The sequence below is a fragment of the Sylvia atricapilla genome, chromosome 5, assembly GCF_009819655.1.
Source record: "Sylvia atricapilla isolate bSylAtr1 chromosome 5, bSylAtr1.pri, whole genome shotgun sequence".
Taxonomy (NCBI): domain Eukaryota; kingdom Metazoa; phylum Chordata; class Aves; order Passeriformes; family Sylviidae; genus Sylvia; species Sylvia atricapilla.
This window is the reverse complement of record NC_089144.1, coordinates 21,925,080-21,944,282: the sequence shown is the minus strand read 5'-3', so window position 1 is coordinate 21,944,282 and position 19,203 is coordinate 21,925,080. Positions and strand designations below refer to the sequence as shown.

Below are 19,203 nucleotides of genomic sequence, written 5' to 3'. Positions count from 1 at the left end.
AATTACTTCATTACCTGAAGCTGTAATTATTATTTGATTTATTGTAATTATTAGCTGATTTATTATTTGATGATTACCCTCCAGTATGCAAATGGACCATACTCAAAAGAAGTGTGAAAACCCGTGACCTGTGATCCATTTTTTGGGTGTATCCCCTGGGTGGGCTTCATCTGCCCTAAAGGTACCTGAAGGGTCCTCAATAAACAGAACTGCTCTTTAGTCCCTTAATTCTGTCTGGCCTCTGTTTTTAAGTAGTCCCAACAAGGTTTAGAAGGACAGCGGGCAAACGGCGTCACCTCTCTCCCTCAGGACAGCGTTCCCCAGCCGACCCCATGGTCTGGGGGATAAAGGGAAAAAAGATGGTGGCAAAAGAGCCCCCATGGTAAGGCTGGGGAGGACAGAGAAGTGCCAGTGGCAGATAAGGCCTCAGCAGCGTGTGCGGGTCACGCCGCCGCTTCTCGGGTTACCAGGACAAGATGCATCCCAACGGGGCAAGAACACAAGAGATGGAGAAAAACACGGCAGGACTTGCCACAACGTATGTCCGCTGCTCCTGTAAATCCTGAGAGAGAGGTATAAAACATCTCCCGTGTGAAGGAGTGTCCTGCTCCCAGGTGAGGACAAGAGGAATTTTCCCAATTTTCACACCTCATTGCCCTGCACGTGGCCCTGGAGGAGGAAAGTGAGAGATGCTGCAGCAGCCCAGCTCACAATTCCATTAGGGACTCTCTGCCAGCTGTCAGGATGAATCCACGGCCTTACCCTCAAGAATTTCTGAAGCAAAGAAGATTCATTTTTATCTTCTGTATATAAGTTAACAAGCAGAGAAAATCAGATCCCTCACATCTGCTTCTGGGGCTTCTTGGATACTTCAGCGATTCTCTGCATGAGCTTGAGCAGGAATTTCTCCTGCCACTGAGCATTAACAGCACAGTAGACAACATATTGAGGGTAATAAAAACAATGCAACCCTCATTTATCAGCTTGAGGAGAAGCTGTCGAGGCAACCGGCTGAGAACAGCCCACCAGGAAAGTCTAAGAAACAAGACTAAGATGTTTTGGGTTTTAGCCTTTGGTTGGAAATGATGCTCAACTCCAGTATAAAGTGCAGAGAATTGCGGGAAAGCTTTGCCTCCCCCTCCTTCCCACTGTCCCCAGCAGTGTTTATGTGCAATGTTTGACAGGACTCCATGCTCTGATTTTGCTGCCAAGTGAGGTTTGAACTTCTCTCCTTGGCTTGTGCCCTTTCCTGCACAATCCAAGATCAGTGCACAGCCCAGTGCATTACATTTCCCTATATATATAATGTATTTAATGTATTGTGTCTCTTAATAAGTATATTTTTAATTAATGAGCTATTTTGAATAGAAGATGAAAAGCAAAAGTCTCCTTTTCTTTTTGGAAGGGTGATCCAATAACACTGACAGTACCAGATGGCTTCCTCCTTAGAAAGCCAGACAAAGCAAAAGCATCCATAAATGTCCAGAATGTCAAAAGCAGGCATCAAAGAGAAAAGGTCCAAGTAAATACACACAGCTCTTGCTTCTCAGAAACCAGGAACATTTGCTGGTCCTGTCAAAGAACAGATTTTTTTTTTTCTCCCCCTCTCCAATACCCTGAAACTTCCAAGCAGAGCTGGAAACACGGGGCTGCCTTGGTTTCACCGGGGAAATAATTCTGCACAGCTGATTCGATCTGTGAAAACATTCACCCAACAGCAGCAGCAGTGCTCAAAAAGCAGGGGATTTCTCTGTAAAAGCCCAGCATGAACCATCTCATGGGCAGGCTCTGTTAGAAACTCTAAAAAACCCAAACACCTTTAATGTGTGGTGTGTGGAGAAAAGCCAAGATCAAGTGAATCCAAGTGTCAGTTCAGGGGTCTAGACTGGGAGCACAAAACACCTGCAGGTTCCTACTCCATCTCCACGGATCAGGTTATTCCTACATAGTTTAGGTGCTCTTGGGAGATGGTTCAAGGCACAGCCAAAATCATTCCAGACCAAGGCAGGCACCGGTGCTGCTGCCATCTAAACCATCTCTGCCTCCTGACTTAATTAGGTGTGAATACAGATAATTTCCTGATGTGTTTCCCTGAATAATCCCTAACAGCAATTCCACTCAATTTCATCTAAAAGCCATGTTGTGGGAAGAAATCTGGTTCTGCCTAAGGGCACTTTTAAGGAAGAGCAGAACAGAGCCCACAGGTATGAAAGGTTCGTGCTCCATGACCTGCCAGCCCAGCAGCCTCCTGTTTTCCTCCCCTGCTCTAGAACTCCCATTTCTTGCCCTAAAGCACCTATTTCTTGCCCCAAAATACCCATTTCTTTCCCTAAAATATCAATTTCATGCCCCAAAATACCTGTTTCTTTGCTGTCTCCACTTCTCCCTTGAGAATGCTGACTAAAACTTACTAAAAGCTTATTTGTGTGTTTTATATAAAACTCATTAAGTAAAAATATCATAACATTACCCTAGATTTTGAGCAAATTTCTACAGAAAGCAAGGCAGATGCAATTCTATTCATTGAGGCTCCCCAGTCTCCAAAGTCTATCAATCCCAACAATTTTGGGTCCTCAAAAACTGGTGAGACCTCCAGGATATGAAGTTGCTGGAAGCTGCATGAAAGACTTGGCCACTCAGTGCATTCACCCAGGGAAATTCAGAGCCTGTCCCTGTATTTCTTAAAAGATCAGGCACCACAACTGGAATAAAATTATTTCCCCCCCAATTTTGAGGACTCAGCCCAACCTGAACACAAATATCCCAGCCTAAGAGTTGGTTTGGGACATTTCTGAGATGCTCGGGACAAATGGAAGCGTTTCAAAGCAAAAACAGGTCAGTTAAGGGACTTGGAAAGTCAAGTCCCACTTTTAGCAAAGAAACAAAACTTTCAAGTATGCATCCAAATTTTCAGGATTTGTTCACTTTCTCCAAGTCCCTCTCTAGCTCTCTGAGCCCCTTTAGGCCCTGGAAGGGGCTCTGAGCTCTCCCTGGAGTTTTTTCTTCTCCAGGCTGAAAAATCTTGGGGGGAAAGGGAGGGAATGAGGAAAAGAGGGGAAAGGAGGAAGCTTAGCAACAAATAAAGAAGTCCACGCTGGAAAACAGTTTGGAAGCCAAGCAGAGCCCTTTTCTCCAGGTAAATATTTCCAATTAAATCCCTGCTCTGCTCTCCACGGGAACATCAGCAGCTGGACCTGAGTGTGCCATATGTGCCTATTTTCAAATTAAAACCAAAATCCCTTTCTCTGCAGAAACAATGAAGTTAAAACACTTCCATCCTCTGGTTTTCTGCATAAGCACGATCCAAATGCATTAAGTGGGTTAAAGACATTAAATAACTGTAATAATCTGCTCTCAGAGTGCAGAGTAATGGAATCTTGCAGCAAGGCTTGGAATTAACCTGCTTAATTTCCCTGGTATTACATCCACCACATCCATCCCCCTCATTCTGCTTCATAACTGCATCATTAACTTCTCATCCAGACATTCCAACCTCTCACTCCAACTTGCCACTTCTTCATCCAAATGCATTATAATTTGCTTATCCACTGCCATTTGCATCAACTTCCTATTAAAACAGAGAGAAAGAGGTTTAAATCTTCTTCCTCCACATTTAATTCAATTGTTTTAATGACTCAGTGCACAAGACATGGTTTATGCTTGGCTTGGACTAATTCAGAAGTTTCTACATCCAGTAAGGGGAAAAAAGACTGAAAAAAAAAGATAAAAGGAAGCATTTTTGGTCTTGGCAATAAAGTATTTGTGGCTGTACCCCAACACAAGTGACTTCCTACAAGCGGAGAAAGAACTGGCTACTGCATCATCCAACACATCAACCCAACAGACTTTGCTCAGAACATTTCCAAGAAAACTTCTCAGACCAGTAAAAAACCTAAAAAAACTCAACTGGGATTCATGTGGATTTCCTTTATTCCAGCAGGAAATGAGGGAAATTGATTCCTACTCTCCTTCTGTGATTTAATTCTATGTGATTTTATGGGTTCCCTGCTCATGCCAGGGGTTGGAACTTGATGATCTTTAAGGTCCCTTCCAACCCAAGCCCTTCCATGGTTCTCTCTCTGATTTTCTGTATCTACTAAATACAGAGTTAACGACCAACCTTTAAAAAAACCAACACAATCATTGTGCTTCCCACCTAAAGCTGATTTTGAGTAGCCCTGAGAGATCAGATTCATTCACTAAACTAGGCCAGAAAGGCAGCCTGAGACTGATTTTTACTAATGAAAAGATGGTAAACCAAGTGTCTTCTGGATAGATTACACTAATTACATTTTAACATTTTTTAAGGTGATAGAGATTGTGCTATTATAGCACGGAATTTAAAAATACAAAAGAAATGAAAGGTATTTTCAACTAAAATCTTTTTTCCCTGGTCTTTTACTAGGGAGTTCACAGTGCACCATTAAACCAGGAGAACTTAATATTCCAATCAACTTGGTTTTAATCACTTCTGGCTGAGGAGAATGTGAACGGAGTCAATAAAAGAGGAGGATTCAGAAATGGCACCTTGGATGGAGGACGAAGCTGTATCTACCACACTCCAAATGCTTCAAAATTCCCTTCATATGTCTCTCAAGGCCTGGAATTCTTTACCTGAGACACATCCATCCTTACCCATGGCAGAGATCCCTGATCCACCATAAATCCTCAGGAATTTGCTGGCAGTGTCTTAAATCCATCCTAACCAGATCCACGCTGTTAATTCCCTTAAATTGTTGTCCAGTGAGGGGGTCTCCCTTGTCCTTTTGCATCTTTGCTCTCTGTGGGAATCATTCTAAATCGATTCTAACTCGATTTCCCTTTGGCTGTTACATCCACGGAGTACAAGAGCAAACCCTAAATGTCAATTCCCATTTTCGTAAATTCAAATGATATCATTTTTGGCTGATATCTTTGATGGTGATCCTATGAGTGATTAAAAACCAGTCCTTCATGACATATGTTTAAACTACTACCCATCTTTTTTTTTACCATAACACCAAGTTTTCTATGCAAGGACTACAGTTTCCCAAAGGAGTCAAAGCAGAGGCAGAGAAGGACACAATTCTGAGTCCTGGAACTCCTTCACCTCCCTTTTTGTAGCATTTTTTAACTGGGAATGGGAATGGAGTATTTGCTCCACAAGTTCCCAGACAAGAGATGCCTTTTTTTTTTTTCCCTGCCCCAAGCAGATTTCTCTCTGTATTTCAGATCTCTATCACCGCTCAACAGAAAGAAAAATAAAGTTATTCTCCCCTTTCTGCTTTGTAGCTGCAGCACCCGAAATAGGAAAAGCATCTTTTGTCATACAAAGGTAAAGGCCAAGCTCCAGCGGGTGACTTTTTGTTAAATTCCTAAATTGGATCCTCCAGTTACAAAAGTCATAAAAAATAAAGCCTTTAGAGACACAAACACTTCGCAGCCGCAGGAGACCAGGCAGATCTGATGTGCACAGGTGGCACAGGAGCATTTCCACCCAGCCCAGGGGCTCAGGGTACACTCACCCCAAAATCCCTGTGCCAACGAAAACACAACGCCCCGTAGTCTGAAGAGTTCAGACACACAAATGTGCGAACTGGTCAGAAATTCTGGATAAAAAGCACAGGCTCTGAAAAATAATCATGATCAATGAAATCAATTATATAAACTTGTATAAATGAAATGAGTTCGTGAAACAACAAGAAGGATAACGAGCTATAAATATTTGAATAAAACCCATCCCTGGCTTTTCTCTGTAATACTCTATTCTATGTTCCAGAGAGGCTCTGGGAGAATATTCCAGCAGCAAGGTAGGACATAAGGACAGAGACAATGGGAGAGCAGAGAGAAGTGCCCAGTTTGCTGGGATTGATGGAATAATGCCAAACTGATCCACTGAAACTCCAAGTGAGACCTGAGGTGTTTGTGAGAGGCGCTCAAGTGGGCTCCTTACCACACCTCTCAACAAACATTTGGCTTCTTCACTTACCAAGCCAAGGAAGGGCCTTTTGTTGAGGCTTCTTTTTTCCAAGATCCATGAAATACCTAAAGCCTCACCAAACTCCATAATTAAGGATAAGAGATGTCCAAAATTTACATGGAAATGCATCTTGCAGATCATCATCCCCTCTTTACACATACGTGCCCCAGTCATTACCACTAATAGAGTTCCAAGCATTTCCCTCTTCCAGGGAACTAATTAGGAAGTAGAGGTAGCAAGGAATTTGTTTTTGTTCTCATTTTAATGTGAAAGCTCCTGTTAGGAATACCTCAAGGTTGGTTTAAGTCAGAGACAGGAATCATGTAAGAAGCTGGTGGTGGTGAATTATTTTTGTTTTCTGCACCAAAATACTTCACTTACAAATATAATCACATGGAAAAACAATAAAGATAGAAACAATGCATGGAACAATACATCCTGTTATTCCAGAAATGGAATCCCAGGATGGATGAGTGAGGGTGGAAAGGAGCACAGTGGGTCCAGTAATAAGGGGTTTATAGCACTCAGTGCCCAAGTGGCTCAGGAATGTCCCCAGGGAGGAGATCCAGCCCCTCTCTGGTCTCTGCCCCACATCCAGGGGGAATTCCTGGGCTCTGTCTGCATAGCCTGCTCCATCCTTTGGAACCTCCCTTTGGATACTGGTCCCCGCGGATGGGCTCCCTCGGCCGTGTCCCCTCTCCTGAGCAGCCCCAGCTCCCTCAGCCTCTCCTGGCCCTTCAGCACCTTGGTGGCCTTGGCACTACTGGGGCAACACTTGGACTCCATGATCTTTGAGGGCTTTTCCAACATTATGATTCCATTTTCACATCACGGCTTTTGAACTCTTTAAGACTTCAGATTTTGTCTGCTTACAGTTCCAATAACTCAAAGCCAACTCCAGATAAATCCTCAGGTTTCCATGGCAGGTAGAAAGGCGCCAGCACTGATTTCTGTACAACCACCCACTGGGCACATCCCTCCTCACCTGGGGTCAGGCCAAATTGGCATCTCCCCTTGCTGAGGGCACAGCCCTGAGTGCTATAAACCCCTTATTACTGGAATTGCAGCTTTCCCCCGTCGTATGAACACATCCCCCACTATGGAAGGCCTGCGTCAGGGAAGAGGCCATTCGAAATCACTTCCACACTCATTAGGCAGACAAAGGAAGTGCCATTTGTTCCATTTGTTCCCACGTTCCTGGATGCCATTGAGGTGCAGTGAATGCAGGGCTTAGAGGGAGCTCATCCAATAACTCCTGATGACAATTAAGTCAAACACAACCGCACGATCAGTGCAATTAAAATCCCCAAAGAGGAGCACAGATGTACTCGAGGCCCCAGATCACTTACAGGATTTTTTGATATTATGTAAAAATCCAGCTACTGAGCAGCAAGGCTTTGGTATTATATTATTAAGTAATTATGATGAGATATGAAAACACTAATGAGATCTGCAGCGAGGATTTGCTGCACCCAACGTTTTGAGGATAAAGAATCAGTCTGGCTTTCTCCAGCACACTTGGAACAACCTCCCGCAGGCAGCTGCATGAGTTTGACATGGAGAAAACACAGAAAAATCTGGTTTCAACAACTTCTCCGCCTTTGTGGTGACTGCAAGGCTTAAAAGACTGGCAAGGGAAGCGGGGAAATTTGGGAAATTGATATCCAGAGCATCAATTTAAATGCAGGCCCTGGTGTGCACATTGATGTGGGGAACTGCAAACACCACTTGGAATGTTGTACACCCTCCCTCTCCTCTTCCTGCTTTAGGAAATCACACAAATGTGGCATATTAATGACTATAAAGGGTGACCAATCTCTGTCTGGTGTATAATCAAATGAATTCTTGGGGAGGAGGCTTCACATGAGCATTCCTCTCCCAAACTGAGCCAATGAATGCCATCCTGGTCGCCACTGGAGACACAGACGCCAAGGGCTCTGACAGAACCACACATTTCCTGAAACTCTGAACCCACTGATGAAAAGATACTTGTTGTCATAAGGAAAAAGGGGCGTCATAATTTTGGGAGGAGAGAGGGAGTATCCACACAAGGAAAGCTGTGTCAAGGCAACAGTCCTGGGACTCCTGAGAAGTGATAATAGTCCAAAATGCTCTGGGAAACTGAGGCAGAGAAATGTCTCTCATTTTGCCCAAAATCACATTTTCTGGTGACATTTAACTTGGAAAGAACAGCCTTAGAGCCCTTCCAAGGCACCTTTCCCTCCTGCTTCAGCCAACCCAGATCCTTCTGGGAGCCAACTGCCAGCTCCGATCACTCTGAGATGTTCAACTCCACCAAACTGGTAAGGTTAAAAATAACCTTTGAGGCCTGGAACAACTCACACGGATCCCATTTGAAAAGCCTTTCCCTTTGGAGAAGAATGTGGATTCACCCAGCCATGTCCCTCCCAAAGGGAGCTGACCACAAGAATCACCCCACAGAGCTTCCACTCCTCACATTATTATTATCTGTTGCCTCAAGTTTGCCTGCTTTTCACTGTTTGCATTTTGTTCTCACGCAGCTTCAAGTAAACTATGTATGTTTTTAGAAAATTATCTTTGTTTACATTCTTCTCCTCTGGGAGGAGAAAGATCATTGATGGTGATGTTCACCAACGAGGTCGAAGAGGTGGCTACCTGTGTGGCCAATCTCGGCCTGTCTGTAGATTTGTATATATATGGAGTCAGAAAAATAAAGTAGAAGTTTTCCTGCTTTACCTCCTGCTGCCTGCCTCGTCCTTTTGTGCTCCTAACAGCAGCCGCAAGTGTGACCCTCCGTCACAAGTGGTGACCCCGACGGTGGGAAAGGAATTCAGCCTTCTGTGTGTCTGAGGTCACAATTATCCAGCTGGAGAGGTCTTCAGGGCCAGTTTGAGGGGAAGGTTCAGTTTCCTCAGTGCTAGGTGGTCCATTCCAAAAATTTTCAATTAATGCATCCAAGTTCACACTTCTCAGGCCAGTTAAATTGGAATAATCATAAAAATGAGCTCCTTTAAAGACGGATTCAACATATACATGATGTCCTTCTATGACTTCACCTGATGGACCTTTGAACGGAATTTAGATTATGAGGCTGCTATCCCAAACCATCATGTCTGGAATGGGTAATTCTGTTCAAGCTTCAAAACAAACAAAAAAATCCTGGAGATAAGAGATTTAAAACCCATGGACAGGAGGATTTAAAGCTCTGATGCTTTTATCAGGAGAAGAAAAATCATCCCCATGTGGGTGGTGAGGCCATGGCACAGGTTTTCCAGAGAAGCTGTGACTGCCTCTGGATCCCTGGAAGTGTCCAAGGCCAGGCTGGACAGGGCTTGAAGCAACCTGGGATAGTGGAAGGTGTCCCTGTCCCATGGCAGAGGCGGCAATGGATGATTTTAAAGCCCCTTCCAACCCAAGCCAGTCTCTGATTCCATGATTCTCACAGACATTCCTTTTCTCTATCTCCAGGCTCCATAAAAACACCCTTTTCCCTGCCCATCTCCTCACATTATTACTGGAAGCAAAACCTTATTTGAGGAAACTCTCCTCACCTGGAAAACATCCATATTTCTGTGTTCTGGTAAGAAAATATTCTAACACTGTCCACGATATATTAAACAAGAACTCCAACAGCAATTGATGCACTTGGCCCACAGAGCCCTTGAGAAACCGTCAGCTTTTGTATCTTCAGACCCCCTAAATCACATCCCTTCATTGATTAAAGTTCCGTCTTCATCCTGCAGAAGAGAATCACCTCCTCAGCACACATTCATCTCCTCACAAAAGGCAGGGAATAATGGATCTGTGAAAGCTGTTGCCTTTATTGTTTTTTTTTTTTTGTAATTTCTGATCTGTGATACACAAATGGAAACACAGGAGAACAACACCTCCAATTCCTTTGTGTGTAAAACAGATAACAAACAACATGAAATCAAATGTGTAGCATTTTAATCCTTTAATTAGGTAAAATTTACTTTCTCATCAACAGTTCTTCCTTATTAGGAAAAACTCAAGACATCTACAGATCCTCCAACTGTTATTCCAACTCAAAGCCACAAAAGTCTCCGGAGCATCTGGCGTGTTTTGTGCTCCGTGGCAGCCTTGTTCTCTTTGAATTGAGTGATTTATTACCACCTAACCTCAGCCTCTGATGAGATTACGCTGCCAATTTGTGCCTCCTTTTCGGAGAGAGGGCTCTGGAACCCCGGCTTTGGGCTGAGCATGGTGAATCTCAATTAAAGGCTGACCTTTACAAGACGAGGGAAATGTTAATTCATGCTCACCTAAATGGCTTCAGCCCTCCTTGAAAAGCAGAGTTTTCTAAGCCTGCCCACTCCTCTGCCACTGTAAAGTTCCATTTCAACGTTATTAAGATAAAAAACCTCTTGGCTGCGAGGGAAAAACCCCAAATGCTAATAACAGCTGTCTGGGGTGCATTTGTTATGCTCCTTGAAAAACAACGATGTCACATTTTGAAAGGATTTCAGACACAGATTAGAGGCAGCAGAATGACAGGGCCAGAGATTAAACACTTCTTTACCCCCTGAACAGGTACAAGAGCAGCAGCAGCTCCCTCCACGCTCACCCCTGAAGGTCCCTGTTGGAATTTGCCATCCCCTGTGATGTGGAATTACTTCCTGGAGAAGTCTCAGCTTGAAAGGTAAAAAATTTGCAGAAGAGGCAAGAAAGCGGCTCAGTCCCCACAGATAATTGCGTTGGGCTGCTTTTTAAATTAGGATTATACACTCCATCAAATGGGAGAAAGAAAAGGAATGTTTCAGCAATGTGTTTATCAAGGTCTTGCTAAGCAAGCTGGTGAAAACAAAGAAATTTGACCTGCAAAAATGATGGACGTGGAGAAACTTCAATACGAAAAGAAGAACTTGATGAAAAATTCAAATGTCAGCAAGATTTCAATAGAAAACATAAACACAGAAAACGTAAACATCCATGAGCATCTCAGGACTCTACTAAAAGACCAGAAGAAACAAAAGAAAAAAAATATACAATGCCAACATAGCAGTTTATCACTCTAGAAAGAAGATGGAACCACAGAATATCCTCAGTTAGAAGGGACCCACAAGGATCAGACTCCAAATATATATAAGCATATATATGTAAAAAAATATAATAAATCTCCTCCCAACACCATGTATAAAGGAAATGTATTGTAGTTTTGTCCAGCCTGGTGAGTCAAAATCCAAAAAAAACCAGGATTAATTGATCAACTTCCACTTCAACTTCCACCAGGTTGTATTCTGACCCAGCTGATCTGAACTCCCAGGGATATTTTATTCCTCATTTCACAGCCTAGCTCTGTGGTGTTTAAATAAATGGTTCACTACTGACATTTAGGCAAAAGTACAAATTCCATGGCTCAGTACTTCCAAAAGCCTGCTCCTCCTGGAAAAAAACTCCAGTAATTGATATAAAACAGGGTATTATACCTCACAGGCATAAACATTCTCCACCTATTCTGTTCTAATCTGCATAATACAAGATAATTCCACGTTGTCTTTGTAAATTTGCCACAAAGCCCTCAAACGCTTCAGTAATCCAGATTCAAAGCTGGAAAGGAGCTGTAAATAAGTGCCTTGAAAATCAAGGATTGCCTTGCAAACAAGGCACTGGAACACAGCGAGTGCCAACTGCAATAACATGACCCAACCAGCCCGGTCTGGAGCAGCTTCCAGCAAAATGAGCGGAGAATGGAGGACTTCTGGGATATTTCATAAAAGGAGGATCGTGCTTCCCTCATATCAACAGGGAAGAGAAGCATGGCAGAAGTGGGAGTTGTGAGGATGGGGAATCCAGGCTGGTGACAGAACTCAAAGCTGATTCCACCACTGATTCTCCATCTCTGTTTGAGAAGCTCCTCTCCTCATAAACCACCTTGATGTTCCTATTTTTGGTTTTCCTGTTCCAAAAGGACCATGTGGCACCTGAGGGGTGTTTGGGCTCTGAAGTGAGAACAGTATTAAGGGCTAAAGATTAAAGGAAGAGGAGCCTGAGGTCAAGACTGATGTGGGGAGGCTCAGAGAAGCTGTGGATCTCTGCAGGTGTCCAAGGCCAGGTTTGATGAGGCTTGGAGCAGCCTGGGATGGTGGAAGTGGAAATGCGGTTGGAATTTGGGGATGTTTAAGGTCCTTTCCAACCCAAACCATTCCATGACAGTGACGCTCCTGTGCTGGCAGCAAATACTGCCCTGACACCAAAATTCCTCCTCCTGCCTTACCTTGCTCCAAGTCCCCAACACAAAGCAGAGATTTCACAGCCCAAGCCTGACTTTCAACACTTCCCATCTCCCTGAGCAGTGACAAGAATGAAGTGGGGAATTCAACCCCCCCCAAATGTTCTCCAGGATTAACAGAGATGCCCTGATCCTTTTTCACAGACTCGACTGCTGGCCGAGGTCAGCCTTTAATAAGCAGCAATACACACGTTTAGACACCTGCAAGGGATCAAAAACATTGTTGAAAAGGAAAAAAAACAAACCCACACGGATGGGAAAAGGAGGGCTGACCCCACCCAGGAATGGGAACCTGTTGCTGTAGATGAAATGCCAAACGTGCTCTCCCCAACACCAGGAGCTCTTTGCACTGACAAAGCAAAGGGACCCTCCTGCCTCCTTTTTTTAGGTATCTCCCTCTGAATTGTTGTAGCTTTAATAACAATCTCTGAGGAAAAATCAAGAAACAAACGATTTTTTTACACATAATCCCCCTTTTGCTATCAAGGGCTTGACCCCAGTTTGATAATCTCATTTCCTGAGAATCAAAACGCTGGAAATTTAAGCTTCCTAGAGTGTTAATTGTGGCCCTGCTCCGTTGCTAATCAAAAAAAAAATTGGATGTTTTGCATGAAAATGCTGCTCTAATTAATTCTCAGTCATAAAGCAGCCTGGTTTTAATAACCTCTCCTTGATTGGGCAGCCTTTGAAGAGGCCGTGCCGTTAATCCGCTACACCGGGACAAACACACGTCGAGGAAACCAGGAGTGGCTTTCCAGGGGCTGGGGGAGCTGATGGCTTCAGAGCTGGCAAAACCCTGCAAATCCCTGCCCTCCCCTCTGCCCCCAGCCCTGCCCAGGCTCGAACTGTGATCCTGCACATCACGAGGAGACAAAAGCAGTGGTGTGACAGGAAACTCGGGATATCACATCAGCTCCCCCTCCTCGGCTGATTTTTCCACTGGTTTATTCCCCGTCCCTTTCCTTCAGGAATATTTTTAACCAGCACAGGCCACTTGTCACGACGTCTCCTTTAAGCAGACACGAATCCTGCTGCCTTCTCCCCCTCCCCACCACCTCTGAGTGACAACACATTATCATCCACATCTCGGCGAGGTGCTGAACCGAATTTTCATTATCCCAAATGTCAGCGTTGGTTTCTGTCACTGCTGAGCACAGCTGGCTCCCTCCGGCAGCCCTTGGGTGAATCCAAATGGAACAAGGCACCTACAAATAACTGCATTTTCCCTGGACCTGGCATTACATGGTGCCCTTGTCATATCAGATCCCGTGTGTCTCTGCTGCTGTTTCTTGGCGTCAAAATCTTAATTAGCAGCGTTTCTGGTTGGTTTTCTTTAATTGCTTAAAACCTTATGGTAAGGAATTTTTCAGGCTTGGAGAATGGATGAGCAGCAGAGTGGGGAGTAACACAAATCCACTTCCCAAATTTAGGTTTGTGTCAAATCGAGTATTCAAGGCTTTCCATTGGTCACCCAGCCAGCAAGAAAATAAAAATAAATCCGTGGAGTTTCTAAAAATTATTCCCCACAATTTATTGTGTCGTTTTACCAGAGCTTTGTTTTACTGCCACATTTGCCATCCTTATCCAGAGGTGAGCAACCTGGAAGGTTCCTAAAATCCCAGACTGGTTTGGGTTGCAACGGACCTTAAAATCATCCAGTGCCACAGGCAGGGACATCTTCCACTATCCCAGGGTGCTCCAAGCCCTGTCCAACCTGGCCTTGGACATTCCAAGGTGTGGAATTGCCCTCCACTTCCAGCTAAACTACTGGTCAGCTTTTAGATATTCGAGTGCTGCATATTGAAAATCCACAAGAGCCTCCTGCATTAGATTTTCAGTTTATAAATAAATTGATATAATACTCTTACTCCTCCCAACAAGAGAAAAAGAACGATGCAAAAGTTCTGGGTATTTAAAATCATGTCTGAAAAAGTGAAACTTCACAGAGTCCCAGAATGGTTTGGTTGGAAGGGTCCTTAAAAATCATCTTGTTCAACTCCCCTCCTGCTCCTTCAAAAGAAGCAAGGGGAATTTATCCAATTTTTTTTTTTTTTTTTTAAAGTAGGAAGAAGTGCACTGCATCCCTGGAACACTCTGGACAGAAACTGCCTAAATAACTTCATCAAGTAAAACTGAATTTTTGCTGTTTCAGTTTAGTATACAACATGTGTCCAGCAGTTGGGAGGATTCAACTTTGGGGCACAAATCTCATTCTTTGTTCTATTCAAGACTTCCTCTGTGAGGTCAGGTGGCTTTTTTCTCCTTTCCTTGTACAACAAGCCCTGCCCCAAATTCCAGTGCCAGCAAAGCACAGACTCATCCCCAAATTGCCAAAGCAGCAGGATCAGAGACAGAACTTTTCATAAAAACCGCCAAACAAATGAAAAGGAAAAAAACCAAACGCATGATGACAATCCAAGAATGTTTTTTATCCTTCAATGGAACACAAGCATTTGTAGGAGTAAATCCTCAAGGAACAGCACACGGAGCATCCCCTGCCATGCAGGGCAGCCACTGTTTGTGTGTCTATTAATCAATACCTTCAATAATCAATAAAAACCAGTGGGGTCTAACACGGGACTGAGTGTTGACTCTGGAATTTGGATCCTACTCCTGCTCCCATCATCCTTCCCTGGACAATCCACCCCACAGGCACATTCCCAAGAAAATCCTGCTCCACAAAGCCACAGAGAAGTGGCTTTCTGAATTACTGCAGAAGTGCACTGAGCTTCCAGGGGGAAAGAAACGACAAGCTAAATTCTGAGGTGCTGAGCAGGAGTGGAGTCCATTAATATCCTCAGGAATCACAGGAGCTCCAGAGCACTTCCCATTCCATGGTCAGCTCTAGCCCAGCTGCAGGACAGGGCAGAGCTGACCTGGCTGTGACTCTGACAGAGTGGAATTACCAACCAAACCCAATCTGAACAGAGTGTACAATTCCTAAATGTCTCCCTTTGTACAGAAATCTATTCTGGAAGCCAAACGCAAAAAGCCCCAAGAGAGGCAAGTGATGAAGTGGCAGCTGGTATTCCATGCCATTTAGAGAACCATGGAATGCTTTGGATTGGAAGGGACATCAAAGCCCATCCAGTGTCCAGGGAAATCTTCCCCTATCCCAGGCTGCTCCCAGCCCCAGTGCCCAGCCTGGCCTTGGACACTGCCAGGGATCCAGGGACAGCCACAGCTGCTCTGCCAATTCTAGCCCAGCCAGGAATTCCCAGTTCCCAATGTCCCATCCAGCCCTGCCCTGTGGCAGTGGGAAGCCATTCCCTGTGTCCTGTCCCTGCAGCCCTTGTCCCCAGTCCTTCTGCAGCTCTCCTGGAGCCCCTTCGGGCCCTGGAATGTTCTGGAAGCTCTCCCTGGAGCCTTCTCCTCTCCAGGTGAGCACCCCCAGCTCTCCCCAGACTGTACCAGTCCAGAAGGAAATATTTCACTTCTGTACTTGCCTCCACCTCTTTTTTAATGACAGGTGTCAGAGAACTTGTGTGGCCAGCTTCAAGGGAAAAACACATGGCCAAAATCTTTCTCCTGCAATGTCAGTGGAACGAAGAATTCCAGCTCTAAATCACTTGCAGCAGGTCCCTTTCTCCGACTGAGGGATAATGTGAGCCTCATGCTCTGCACTATTTCAGTCCAAATCAAAGGGGTTAATGACAAAGCATCACTCTGCTCTTCACACGTTTTCAAGGCTATTTAAATTAAATTCTTATTTCAAAAAGTTAGCGTGAGCTAAACTTCTATAAATTCCTTTCTTTTCATGCATATGTTTCTTTGAAGATCTTTTCAGGAAAAAAGATTCCTTAACAAGTCACCCTCCCCCTGCTGCCACTGAAAAATCATCCCTGTGGATAAGGCTGTTGGGAACAGAAACTGTGCAGTGTTCACAGAAGACAGAGTGTCACATGCCTGCTTTCCACTAACCTGATTGAACAATTAAATTGTATTTCTCTTTAAAAGGGATAAAAAAATAAATATATATTAAAAAAAATCCAAATGTAGATCTTGCTGTGGTCTGGGATTCAGGAAGATTAATGAGCAACCTAAAGGGAACAGCAGCTCATAATAGAAACAGAGGTTACTGCATTTTTAACGTGAAGTTCAAAGGGAAACTTTTCTTGATGGTTCAGCTGCAAAGAATCTCAGCAAAGTCATCTCATCTATTGTCCCCACTGCCTCCTCCACACTGACTTTTTGTCACCTATTGCATCACGTCCAGGCTTTTCCAATTGAGCTGCAAAGGGCAGCAGGACTTTGGCCCTTCCCACACCAATTCCTGTTTTGTCCTTTACTTCTTTGGCATCTCCTGGGCTTTGTCCTTCCCCACCCCGGGCTCCCTGTGCAGCCTGAGCAGCTCTGCTGCATCCTCCTCTCCTGGGAATGCTCCCAGTGTCCTGCTCATCCCAAAAGCAACCCCAAGATTTGTCTTGTATCCATAAGGAACCACTCTTCCATGAAATCTGGCTTTGAACAAGCTCCAAACCCAGGACAGGAGCTCCCGAAACCCCTCAGCGTAACAATTAATAGTTATTGTAGCAATAACCACAAACATCCCCAAATCTCAGCCACAAGGCCCCTGGAAGAGGAAATGGATATGGAGAGAGTCAGTTCTGCTCTCTGCTTGTTTTCAGGGCCACGTGGACAGCTGGGAATGACAGAAGGCACTAGAACTCATCCCAAAGGGACAGGAAATTCAGGAGCAAGTGCTGCACACTCCCTGACAGCCCCAAAAAGCTCAAAATTCTCAACAGCTGCAGAATTCTTGGCTTTGAGCCTACATTTGTCCCACACAGTTTGTAACAGTGAGCTCCTGACTATGGAGAAGTACCCACTTAAATCCTCCTGGAATAAAAGCTGATAATGGGATGGAAGAGCTCAACCACATCCCACTGACCCTGGGGACATCTCCCAGCCAGCCCTGGACATGTGACACTTTTGAAGGTGAGAACCAGAATCCCAAAAGGCAGAGAGAGCTGTGAGCTCAGCACCTCCCAGGTGTGTAAAAGGTGAGATCCCAATTTAGCTGCCAGGTACCTCCACTTCCCCTCCTTCCCACACGCTGTGGGATCAGGGGATGGGCAACTCTCATCCTCAGCATGAATTCTTCCCTCTCAGTCCACCCAAAAGGATGTCAGAATTTACATTATTAACAGAACCATTAACAGAATTAACAGAACCATTACAGGCCTGCTCATCAATGCTGAGATCACCTCTGCAGTCACCCAAGTGAATCAAGCTGTCACAAGAACAATCTCTGCCTCTTGAGGCTTTTTATTCCCCACCCTTGTGGGTTTAAGTTGTCACTGAGGACAGGTTATGAAAGGAGGAGGGATCCAAAAATTCTCTAGCAAATTATAAAACATTCTCAAGTAAAAGCCAGCTGCAAATGATCATGGATGAGAGTTCCAGGAGAAATTCTGCCCTTGGTCATTGCTGTAATGTTTGAAGAGCATAAATTATTTTATTCTTATGATTAGCCCAGGAAGAAAGTGGAGTAAGTGACACAAAAGAATTTAGTCCTGCTGCACATGGATATTCCCTTGATTCTGCTGCCAAACCAAACCACTGGATCATTCAGGAAAAATGAGTGCAATGATGCCATGCCTGGAGCAGGGAACACTTCCCTGGGCACACACAGCACCTGCCATGAGCAATAAAAATCAGCAAAAGCAGCCCAAGTGCACGGATTCACCAGCTGCAAACACTCTGCAGCACCTCAAGTGTACAAAACACAACGAATTGGTCACTTTAGTCCATCCAGCTTCAAATTTGAGCTGCCTGACTCAGCTCCCAAAGCAATGCAGGGTAAGTATCACAGTAAGGAAATAAATCCAAGGTAGCTCCACTACCCAAACCCAGTGCTCAAGGTGAGGTCGTTCGTATTTCACCTGTTGTTTTGATGAATATTTTTAAGACCTCGACCTTCAGCTGAAAATGCTGAGAGAATCAAGAGAAACCCTTCCCAGCCTCATAATAAACAAGAGCTTAAAACCTGGAGAGATTCAGAGCAGAGATCAATACCTGCCAGAGGCTGGACAGGATATTCCAGCTCCTGCAGAAGGGAATTATCCCATTTCCATACCTTGCAGCTCCCCACTCCTGCTGTACAGCTCCCTCCTCTGCTCCCTCAGGTAGGCACTCATGCTGATGGCATGGGATGAGGACTCAAACCTGGAATTTAAAGGGATTCAGTCAATCCAGGCAGCCCTGGAAGCATCTTTGTTGTGAGCACCACCCAGCTCTTTAATAATATAAAATACAATTATATGATTCTCCTGGAAATTAGGGACCAATCAATTCTTATGTATTGCATGGCTCTAAGAATCCACAAGGACCAACCCAAACATTTTCCAACTGTTTCTGCCCCATCAACAGGATTTTTGGCACTTACAGGAAAAGGCCCCAGACTGGGCCCCGATCTGCCACCTCAGAGTCTCAGGACAGTTCAATGTCTCTGTGACCACAAGTGTCCCATGGCCAAGGGCTTTGTGCCTCAGTTCAGTGCTGGGAGCACCCTCATGGCCAAGGGCTGTTGCTCCAGGCAGGCACTTCCCAAAAAAAACCAAAATACAACCACTGGGAGTGCCTGGATGGGCTCTGGGGACCAAGGAGAAAGGAGCTCACGGTGGGGACAAAGCACCTTCAAGCAGCCCCAGACTTGGAAAGGAAACTTCTGCCACAAGGAGACCTCAAGATGTTGATGATTTGCTGTAGCACTCCTCATTCCCTCCCCAATCCCACAGTTCAGGAAGATGGAATCAGCTTCAGTGCTGCCCAGAGGGACACCAGCATCACACCAGAGACGAGGGGAAAGCATTTCACAACTTTCCTGAGCATTGCTGTTAAGATTATTACTATTAATGAGGCCTTTCTGTTTTAATTTGGACTGTGAGTGTTGGTGTTATTGCAACTGAACTAATAACGATTTATCAAAATACAGCAGACCCTTCTGATTTTAATTAAATGAGCTGTAAATTCTTGGCTCTGTGCTCCCCACGTGCTCCCTTCTGGCCTC

At 44.6% G+C, this 19,203-nt stretch overlaps 1 protein-coding gene across 3 annotated transcripts in view; it reads right to left on the bottom strand.

The window, feature by feature from the left end:
• The window catches only part of EXOC4 (exocyst complex component 4), a 303,602-nt gene that overhangs the window by 193,624 nt on the left and 90,775 nt on the right, over positions 1-19,203 (bottom strand). For 2 of the 3 annotated variants that reach the window (XM_066318880.1, XM_066318881.1), the window contains exon 9: positions 18,271-18,359. In XM_066318880.1, coding sequence (XP_066174977.1) covers positions 18,271-18,359 — 89 coding nt within the window. Of the gene's footprint in view, positions 1-11,099; positions 11,345-18,270; positions 18,360-19,203 lie in introns of those variants that run through there. The other variant, XM_066318882.1, reaches the window with a different exon arrangement.